The following is a 10,121-nucleotide window of genomic DNA, read 5'->3' as shown; positions in this document are numbered from 1 at the left end:
GCCCCGGCCCCCTCCCGCCGTACCGCCCCCGGCCCGGCCCTCCTCCCACCTCCCTCCTCCTGCTCCTGCTCCCTCCTCCCTCCCGCCTCCCCAGCTGTCCCGTTCGCGTCATGCCGAGCCTCCCGGCCCCGCCGGCCCCGCTGCTGCTCCTCGGGCTGCTTCTGCTCGGCTGCTGGCCGGCCCACGGCGCCGGCCCCGAGCCGCCCGCGCTGCCCATCCGGTCCGAGAAGGAGCCGCTGCCCATTCGGGGAGCGGCAGGTAGGTGGGCGCCTAGAGGGACGCGCAGGCAGAGTCCGGCTCGGGGCAAGTCTGCTCCCGCCCGGAGGGGGCGCCGGGCGCAGGTGGCTCAGCTCGGCAGGCTGCCTGGAGGGGTGGGCGCGGGTCGCGAGGCGCGTCGTGCCGGGGGACCCAGGGCCCGGCCGGCAGCGCCCGGGGCGGGCACACCGCAGGAGCGGGACAGCGGCCGCCAGCCAAGCCCGTCCCCGCAGGCTGCTCCTTCGGCGGGAAGGTCTATGCCTTGGACGAGACGTGGCACCCGGACCTGGGGGAGCCCTTCGGGGTGATGCGCTGCGTGCTGTGCGCCTGTGAGGCGGTGAGTGGACCAAGCGGCCGTAGCCTGGGGCCCTTGCGGGTGGGGGAGCGCTCGCGTCCCGGGATGTCGGGGTGCACTCGGAGCCACTGAGGATAAAGAAGCGAGTCTGCAGGTATTTGGGATATATATATTTTTTCTCCTGGTGGGAGGCAGTGCCCCCTTCAAGTCTCAGGTGCTGACTGTTATCGATCACCCACTATGTGTCAGGCTCTTTGCCAAGGGTTTCGTCTGTCTCTCACTTAACTCCTAGAAGAACCCTGCTAGATACACACTATTATTTCCCCCATTTTCCAGATAGGGACCCTAAGTCCCTGAGAGGTTAAATAAATTGTCTAGGGTCACACAGCTTGTAAGAAGCAGAGTGGTCTGACTCCATGGGATGACCTTGCTCTGGTCCTGACTCTCCCCTGCTCGCCCTGGGTCTCACCAATTGGCATCTTGCACTCACTTGGTTTTTGCATCTTCTCTGCAAGCAGCCTCAGTGGGGTCGCCGCTCAAGGGGCCCGGGCAGGGTCAGCTGCAAGAACATCAAACCTGAGTGCCCAACCCTGGCCTGCGTGCAGCCGCGGCAGTTGCCGGGACACTGCTGCCAGACCTGTCCCCAGGGTAAGGCCCGCTCCGCGGTGAGGGGAGGGCGGCAGGGCAGTGGTACTTGGTTCTGAGCCACAAGGATGGATGGGGCGGATGGAGCAGATGAAACCACCGACTGCCTTCTCGGTGCCCAGCTGAAGCCCGTGTTTCCCACTCCTGGCTTAGAGCGCAGCGGTCCGGAGAGGCAGCCTACAGGCCTGGCCTTTGAGTATCCGCGGGATCCAGAGCACCGCAGCTACAGCGACCGCGGGGAACCAGGCTCTGAAGATCGGACGCGCGGAGACGGCCACACCGGTAGGTAGGGGCCAGGCAGGAGTTGGGGTTGTGATTGGGGCCGGGCTGCTCCAGTGGGTGACGATACTAGGGACATCTTTTCCTCACAGACTTCGTGGCGCTGCTGACAGGGCCGAGGTCGCAGGCCGTGGCACGGGCCCGAGTGTCTCTGCTGCGCTCTAGCTTGCGTTTCTCCATCTCCTACAGGCAGTGAGAAAGGGGAAGGTGGGAGGAGGGGGCCAGCTGGGGACTGGGGAAGGAGAGTTGGGAGAGGCTGGAGGAGCTGCTCCTGGCCTAGGCTCAGAGCCCATACTCACCAGACCCTCATTCCCAGGCTGGACCGCCCTACTCGAATCCGCTTCTCAGACTCCACTGGCAGTGTCCTGTTTGAACACCCTGCGGCCCCCAGTCAAGATGGCCTGGTGAGATGATGCCATTTATGAGTGCTTCTCCGGTCTGGGCGCTATGCTGAGGGCGTGCTCTGCAATGCCTCCTTTGGTCCTCATAACAGCCCAGTGAGAGGAAAGCACTGACATTATGATGCCCATTTTACAGATGAGGGAACTGAGGCTCAGTAGCAGAATGTGATTTGCTCAAGGTCACACAGCTAGTAAGTGGTTGAGCCAGGATTTGGACCCCAGCCTCTGGCTCTAAGGCCCCTTCTTCAGCTTCCTAGGAGGGCTTGGGGGCTCCTTTGTACTCCTTCCTCACCAGAGCTAGGCCTCTCAGCTGGCCTGTCTTACATACTGTCTGAGTAGGACCTTCTTGTCTCTCTGCTCCAGGTCTGTGGGGTGTGGCGGGCAGTGCCTCGGTTGTCTCTGCGGCTCCTTAGGGCAGAACAGCTACATGTGGCACTTGTGACACCCACTAACCCTTCAGGGGAGGTCTGGGGGCCTCTCATCCGGCACCGGGCCCTGGCTGCAGGTGAGGGGAGCAGATGGCCCCTGGACATGAAGTTCTGAGTCTTCTCTATCCCCAGGAATGGAGTGGGCTGAAGAGGGGACTTTCTGATGGGCTCTCATGGTCTTCCTTCCCCCAGAGACCTTCAGTGCCATTCTGACTCTGGAAGGCCCCCCACAGCCTGGCACAGGGGGCATCACCCTACTCACTCTCAGTGACACAGAGGACTCCTTGCATTTTTTGCTGCTCTTCCGTGGGCTGCTGGAACCCAGGAGTGGGGGTAAGTGGGAGGGGGCAGGGCAAGTGAGGAGAGGAGGCAGAGCACCTGTCTGTCAGAGGCATCCATACGGATGGCTGTTGCAGGGCCAAGCCAGGTTCCCTTGCGGCTCCAGATTCTACATCAGGGGCAGCTGCTGCGAGAGCTCTACGCCAATGCCTCGGTCCAGGTGAGTGAGGGTCTGGCTCTTGCTGCCACCTGCTCCGGCCTCTTGCTGCCCCCACCATTCCTTGCTCTCCCTCCAGGAGCCAGGCTTTGCCGAAGTGCTGCCCAACCTGACAGCCCAGGAGATGGACTGGCTGGTGCAGGGGGAACTGACAATGGCCCTGGAGAGGGCAGGTGGGCCAGGGCTGCGCATCAGTGGACACATTGCTGCCAGGCAGAGCTGCGATGGTGAGGCAGGGTGGGGCCTGGCACCCCGGGCACACACAACCAAGAGGCACAGACAAGTGGCCGGGGTGGGTATGGGAGGCAACCTGTGGGCTGGGCGTATGAATGGCTGTAGGACAAGCCAGCCTCCACCTATCTCGCCCCTCTGTAGTCCTGCAAAGCGTTCTTTGCGGGGCCGATGCCCTGATCCCAGTTCAGACGGGTGCAGCCGGCTCAGCCAGCCTTACACTACTAGGAAATGGCTCCCTGATCTACCAGGTAAGAGTCGGGGGCTGCAGGAGGTGGGAGGGCAGCAGGCCGGGGTCGGGCTTTGGCCTTCATGGTTCAGGCCCCAGGCCTTCTCTGCCACTTCACTTTGCCCTCCCCAACCCTGCCCACCAGGTACAAGTGGTAGGTACAGGCAGTGAGGTGGTGGCCATGACACTGGAGACCAAGCCTCAGCGGAGGAACCAGCGGACCGTCCTGTGCCGCATGGCTGGACCCCAGCTGGGAGGACACACAGTGAGTACTTCAGGCAGAGCCAGGCCACAGGGCCCACACCCCAGAGCTAACAATGCAGGGCTGTGGGAAGCCAGGTTGGATGAGCAGAGATGTTCAGAATCATTCACTCACTAACAGATGCTCTCACTGACACATTGACTCACTGGACATGTTTTTAGTGAGCCTCGGGCTAGAGACTGGAATACAAAGAAAATCAGGTGTGGCCCCTGTCCTCAGCAAGCTCACATCAAATGGGAGGAGGAGTTGGACAGGGAGACCATATAATTATAAATGTGATAGCAATGGCTGCCACTTACAAATGAATCCTTCTTTTTTTTTTCCCTATAGTTAACATTTTTAAATTTTTAAAAAAGTTTTTGAAATTTTTTAAATTTATTTTGAGGGAGAGAGAGACAGAGAGAGAGCAGGAGAAGGGCTGAGAGAGGGAGACAGAATCCCATTGACATGGAACCCAATGTGGGGCTTGACGTGGGGTTTGATGTGGGGCCCGACGTGGGGCTTGTAGGGGGGCTGGATGTGGGGCTCAAACTCGTAAACCATGAGATCATGACCTGAGCTGAAATCAAGAGTCAGAGGCTTAAACAACTGAGCCACCCAGGTGCCCCTTACTGAGCCTTTCTACATGCTACATAGTGCACTGGTTGCCTTACTTATATTATTTTTGGCCCTTACAGTTCCCATTTTATAGATAATGAAGCTAAGGATCAGACAGGTTAAATAACTCCTCAAGATTGTTGCATAGGTAGGAAATGGCAGAGAAGGGACTGGAACCTGGGCTTTCAAGGTTCTTATCCAGTGTTATGCATGTGTAGAAGTGTGTTGGGTGTAAGAAAACATGGAAGACATTCGGAACCTCGGGCTTATGTGAAAGCTGAGGAGGGGTTCGTCTGGAATCTGGCAGACTGCAGCTAGGGCATCTAAGTCTGGCATCCTTCCCTGTCCCCCAGGCTGTGGGTGTCTGCCCTGGACTGGGTGCCCGAGGGGCTCATATGCTGCTGCAGAATGAGCTGTTCCTGAATGTGGGCACCAAGGACTTCCCAGATGGAGAACTGAGGGGGCATGTGGCTGCCCTGCCCTATAGTGGACACAGCACCCGCCACGACAGTGAGTGCCCTGGGATCTGCCTGCCCTTTGGTGTCCTGTGATCTGTGACTCAAGCATGTGAGCATGGTGCCAGAGCCTGGTGTGCCTTTCTCTGTGCCTGAGCTCGAGGTTGGCATCTGGAGAAGGTGGGGATGTACGGGGTGGCCCTGCTGGGAGACCTTCTCTGTTGCCATGGTGCAGGGGTCTAAAACTTGCTGCTTGCCTCCCCCTCCACCCTGCCCTGGGCCTATGGGCAGTGTCGGCCGATTTGTGGAATGCATGTTGGGGGAGGCCGGGGAGATGGGGAATACCGGGCTGCTCCAGGCCACCTTTTCATCTGTCACCTGTCCTCTGTCTGGATCCAGCACTGCCTGTGCCCCTGGCAGGAGCCCTGGTGTTGCCCCCTGTGCAGAGCCAGGCAGCAGGACATGCCTGGCTCTCGCTGGATACCCACTGTCACCTGCACTATGAAGTGCTGCTGGCTGGGCTTGGTGGCTCAGAACAGGGCACAGTCACTGCCCACCTCCTAGGGCCTCCTGGGATGCCAGGGCCCCGGCGGCTGCTGAAGGGATTCTATGGCCCAGAGGTGAGGACATGATGGTGGAGGCAGCTTTGAAAGTATCTGCTTTTTAGCACGAAGGGCTGTGTGGGCCTGTGGCGGGGAAAGCAGAGAGCAGGTAGCTTGGTATGGCAGAGCTGACATGGGCTCGGGAGTCAGACAGACCTGGGTATGAATCTGACTCAGACTTTTGTTTTCCATTCTCCTTCCTGTGTCCTTCTCTGGTGGGATCTCTTGGATAGCATGTAACATCCTGAACCTCCAAAGGAGCAGGTGGGGTGGAGCAAAACCCCTCAAATGGGGTGGACTTGGAGTCAGAGAGGCCTGGCTCTCTGAGCTCCACACCACCATTAATGGGCTCACTTCCTTGAAGACTTTACTTAACCTCCTTGGGTCTCGGTTTCTCATCTGTGAATTAAGAAGGGTAGGTGCAGCCCTGGACGGCCTTGTTCCCATCCCATATCCCGGCTCTTACAGGCCCAGGGCGTGGTGAAGGACCTGGAGCCTGAGCTGCTGAGGCACCTGGCTCAGGGCACTGCCTCCCTGCTGATCACCACCAAGGGTAGCCCCCACGGGGAGCTCCGGGGGCAGGTAGGCAGGCAGTGTGGGCCGCTGGGGATGTTTCAGAGTTGAGCCGGCACTGTGTGCTCTTGCCTGAGTCACTTTGCTCTCTCTGAGCCCTGGGGGGGTGGGGGTGGGGGGTAGTATCACATTCCCTGGCTGGTTGGGAGGATAAAGCCAGAAAAGGTACATGACGAGGCTGGCAGCAGACCACCCTGTCTCTGGTCGCTGGGGTGACTGCTGGTGCTAATAGCATCCTCCTGGGACGCAGGGGTGCTCAGGGGTCGAGGTGTCTCGGGCAGGTGGGCTGGCCGAGGCTGGTGGAGACGCGGAGGGAGCCCGGCTGCTGCCTCAACTCGCCTCTCCTCCCAGGTGCACATCGCCAACCAGTGCGAGGTGGGCGGCCTGCGCCTGGCGGCGGCGGGGGCCGAAGGAGCGTGGGCGCCGGACTCAGCGGCCGCCGCACTGCCCGTGCTGCCGGCTGTGCTTGGCCAAGACGCCCCTGCGCCAGCCAAACCCGGCGGCCCCGGGCGGCCGCGAGACCCCAACACCTGCTTCTTTGAGGGGCAGCAGCGCCCCCATGGGGCTCGCTGGGCGCCTAACTACGACCCGCTCTGCTCGCTTTGCACCTGTCAGGTAGGATGCCCCTGCGGAAGGGTGCACTGGGGTCTGGATTCTGGGGCAAGGGTCCCAGCCAACCACCCCATCTCTCTTTGCAGAGACGCACAGTGATTTGTGACCCCGTGGTGTGCCCGCCGCCCAGCTGTCCGAGCCCAGTGCAGGCACCAGACCAGTGCTGTCCTGTGTGCCCCGGTGAGTGACCTGTCCCAGTGGGAGAGGGTAGTGGAAGGTCCACTGTAGGGGCTAAGGCCTCTAGGGAGGGAAGGGGGGCCGCCATCCTCTGCCTTCACTATTTCTTTGGCTCCACAGAGAAGCAAGATGTCAGAGACCTGTCGGGGCTGTCACGGAGCAGAGACCCTGGAGAGGGTGAGCTGGAAGTCTGTGTGCCGGGATGAGGAATCCAGGGGAGCTGTTGGGTGGGACCAGGAGGGGCACAAAAGGGTGAGAATATATATGGAGGGGGTGGGGAGACTGAAGGGCACAGGTTCAGGCTTCATTAGAGTCACTGGTCCACAAATGGGTCCTGGTGTTAGACTAGTATGGGGTTGGCCTGAGACTCCAGCCTTGATTGTGGGCCCAGCCAATGAGCTGAATACTCACGGCAGCTGGGCACTGTCCCCCCCCCCCCCCTTCCTCCCTGTCCCCCAGGCTGCTATTTTGATGGTGACCGGAGCTGGCGGGCAGCGGGTACCCGGTGGCACCCTGTCGTGCCCCCCTTTGGCTTAATTAAGTGTGCTGTCTGCACCTGCAAGGTATGGCTGCCCAATCCTCTCTGGTGCCATAACCCAGCAGGGTCTGCAGAGGTGGGGAGGGGGCTGCCAGAGGGAAAAGCCCAGCCTTGGTGAGGGAGGCTCAAGGATTAAAACACTGAAAAGTCCTTTGAGCTTTGAGAATCAGCTTCCTGCAGGAAAAGGGAAGGGCTGATGTGGGTGTGAATTCTGGCTCTGCCAGCCGACCAGCTCCACATAGCCCTGGCACTTTCTGTACCTCCCTGAACTTCCCTTTCCACTCCTGCAAGCAGATACCATAGCAGTTATGTTGCAGGGCTACCGTGAGCATTTGAGTTCAGGTATATAAAGCACCAGCCCAGGGCCTCTGAGTGAAAGGCCATGGAAATACGACATTGGAGGGATGGAAAGGAGAGGGAGGAAGCAGGAGGCTCCCCTTCCTTTCTGACACCCATTCCTCAATGGATCCCTACAGGGGGGCACTGGAGAGGTGCACTGTGAGAAGGTGCAGTGTCCTCGGCTGGCCTGTGCCCAGCCTGTCCGTGCCAACCCCACTGACTGCTGCAAACAGTGTCCAGGTGAGGGGGTGGGCACTGAGGCCTCTTGGGGCAGTTGAGGTGCTTCACTGGCTTGTCATGGGTGAGGGGGTGCATAGTGAAGGTGGATGGAAGGAACTTCTCAGCTAATTCAGCGTTCACTGAGCACTGCTCTGTGCCTAGGAGCTAGGGCTCTAAACGCACTGGAAAGAATGTGCATGTATTTATTAGTGGGCTATGATGGGTTCCAATTCCTACCCCTCCCTCCCTTTCTTTCTCCCTCCCTCTCATCCATCCATCCATCCATCCATCCATCCATCCATCCATCCATCCATCCTTTCATCCAAATTTGTCACCTACTAAGTGCCAGAAACTGCTAGGTGTTGGAGATTCAAAAACAAATAAAACCTGGGTGGCCCTTACAGAGCTCACATCTGCTGATCTCTTCCTCCCTCCCAACAGTGGGGTCAGGGGCCCACCCCCAGTTGGGGGACCCCATGCAGGCCGATGGGCCCCGGGGCTGCCGTTTTGCAGGGCAGTGGTTCCCAGAGAGCCAGAGCTGGCACCCCTCGGTGCCTCCCTTTGGGGAGATGAGCTGTATCACCTGCAGATGTGGAGTAAGTGGGGAGTGGGCTCTGTGTGAGATGGGCATTGGGGACCTGGCCTAGAGTGGGGAGGCCTTTCCAGGGAGGGTAGGCTCCTGGGAGTGGGCTTCCCTGAAGAGGCTGGAGGCTGCTGTTCCCCTGTGCCTCTGGGTACCCTCAAAATCTACTCTGTCTGGCACCAGGCAGGGGTGCCCCACTGTGAGCGGGATGACTGTTCACTGCCACTGTCCTGTGGTCCAGGGAAGGAGAGTCGCTGCTGCTCCCACTGCTCACCCCGGCGATGTAAGTGAGGGGGCTGTATGTGGGGCACCCCGGGAGGGAAGGGGGCACCTGCTGCCTGCCAGGAGCAGTGCCATCTGCTTCACGGGTGACTGAGTCACACAGATTGTGTGTGCTGACTTGTTTAAAAGTTCTGACCTTTCTGGGCCTAGAACAGAGATGCTCCGCTGTGTCCTCCGTGCCGCCCAATTTCCTCTCTCTCCAAAATGTATTCCCTTTTGTCTCCAGCAGCCCCAGAGACCAGGACAGTTCCAGAGCCTGAGAAAGAAGCCGAAGGCTCCTAGGGAGCAGCCAGAAGGCCACATGACCAAGAGGACGGGGCCTGGGCTGGGAGAAGGAGTGGAGCCAAGGGCCCTGCATCCTCTTGTGGGAAATCAAGTGCCTTCGGCTCTTTTCTGCCTCTTCTCCCTCCCCCCACTACCTCTGGGAACCACAATTCCACAAGGGGAAGGGGCAGCCAGGGCAGGCCAAGGCCACGGCCATTCTGACTCCTGCCCAGTCACCCTCCAGCCTCTGCCTTAGAAGCCCAACCCCTTTCTTTCTGTACATAATGTCACCGGCTTATTGGGATTTTTAATTTATCCTCACTCAGCACCAAGGGTCCCTCCACTTCACTCCTGCTGCCCCTGAGCTGAGCAGAGTCATTATTGGAGATTTTTGTATTTATTAAAACTTTTTTTTTTTTTTCAGTCTCAGGGCTAAAAGTTGTTTCTTTGTGGCCAGGGACCTGAGTGGGCCTCCGTGGAGAAGGTCTGAGAGTGGGAGCCCTGACTCCAGGGGCTTCCCTCTGAGCCTTGGGGAGCAGGAGGAGACCTGGAGAAGGAGAGTGGAAGCATAGCTGTTGGCTGGCATTGTGGGATTCCACAGAGGGGCCTGGCAATGTCACTGAGATGGACCAGAGCCTCAAGAACTCAGGCAACCCGAAGCAGGATTTAGACACAAATGTGGTTTCCACTGGTCTACTCATGGTTGGCATTTTGCTGACCCCATGTTTTTTTTTTTTTTTAAGTTTATTTATTTATTTTGAGAGAGAGAGAAAGAGTTGTGTGTGTGAGCAGGGGAGGGGTAGAGAGAGAGAGGGAGAGAGAGAGAACCCCAAGCGGCTTCCGTGTTATCAGTGCAGAGCCAGACGTTAGGCTTGAACTCATGAACCGTGAGATCATAACATGAGCCAAAATCAAGATGCCTAACTGACTGAGCCACCCAGCCACCCTGCTGACCCTATGTTTGAAGTGGCTCCAAAGAGAGAAACAAAAGTGCCACCAGCCTCTGTCTTCTTTGTTTAAAGTGAGGCAACCAAGCCCCGGTTATTCTTTTCTGGAAATGAATTGCATTCGGGACCAATTCTGGGGCAAATCTGGATCAGAGTAGACTGGAATCAGCCCCTGGCCCCGTTCTTGGCTGAGCTTATCTTGGTACCAAGTGGTATACAGAATAAGATAAGACCTCTCCCCGGTTCCTCCCCATTGCTGCCATCAGCAACTGGGCATTCCCACAGAGCTCAGGGGCACAAGGGAAAGAAGAGTGTCAGGATAGAGAGCAGATACATGTACCTGCAGATCTGTCTTTTGTATAAACAATGTGGGATAAAGTGAGGATGGAATTTTATGACCTGGTTGGGTAGT

At 58.5% G+C, this 10,121-nt stretch overlaps 1 protein-coding gene across 3 annotated transcripts; it reads left to right on the top strand.

Moving 5' to 3' along the window:
- The first annotated feature begins 110 nt into the window (after positions 1-110).
- On the top strand, positions 111-9,183 carry CHRD (chordin). 3 transcript variants are annotated; one of them, XM_060639396.3, is made up of 23 exons: positions 111-258; positions 489-592; positions 1,069-1,198; positions 1,349-1,477; positions 1,567-1,666; positions 1,791-1,878; positions 2,239-2,380; positions 2,496-2,636; positions 2,720-2,802; positions 2,879-3,026; positions 3,175-3,281; positions 3,405-3,524; positions 4,472-4,628; positions 4,973-5,193; positions 5,644-5,757; positions 6,100-6,363; positions 6,447-6,540; positions 6,658-6,714; positions 6,997-7,100; positions 7,552-7,654; positions 8,075-8,229; positions 8,400-8,499; positions 8,725-9,183. In XM_060639396.3, the coding sequence occupies exons 1-23, from the start codon at positions 111-113 to the stop codon at positions 8,778-8,780; spliced, it is 2,865 nt and encodes a 954-aa protein (XP_060495379.1). In that variant the 3' UTR covers positions 8,781-9,183. The 3 variants fall into 3 exon arrangements, with proteins under 3 accessions (XP_060495379.1, XP_060495380.1, XP_060495378.1); XM_060639397.3 differs by having other exon boundaries at positions 1,066-1,198; positions 8,728-9,183; XM_060639395.3 differs by having other exon boundaries at positions 1,066-1,198.
- Positions 9,184-10,121: the final 938 nt, after the last annotated feature.

The sequence above is a fragment of the Panthera onca genome, chromosome C2 (genome assembly GCF_046562875.1).
Source record: "Panthera onca isolate mPanOnc1 chromosome C2, mPanOnc1 haplotype 2, whole genome shotgun sequence".
Lineage (NCBI taxonomy): Eukaryota > Metazoa > Chordata > Mammalia > Carnivora > Felidae > Panthera > Panthera onca.
This window is presented reverse-complemented; position numbering and strand designations above follow the sequence as displayed.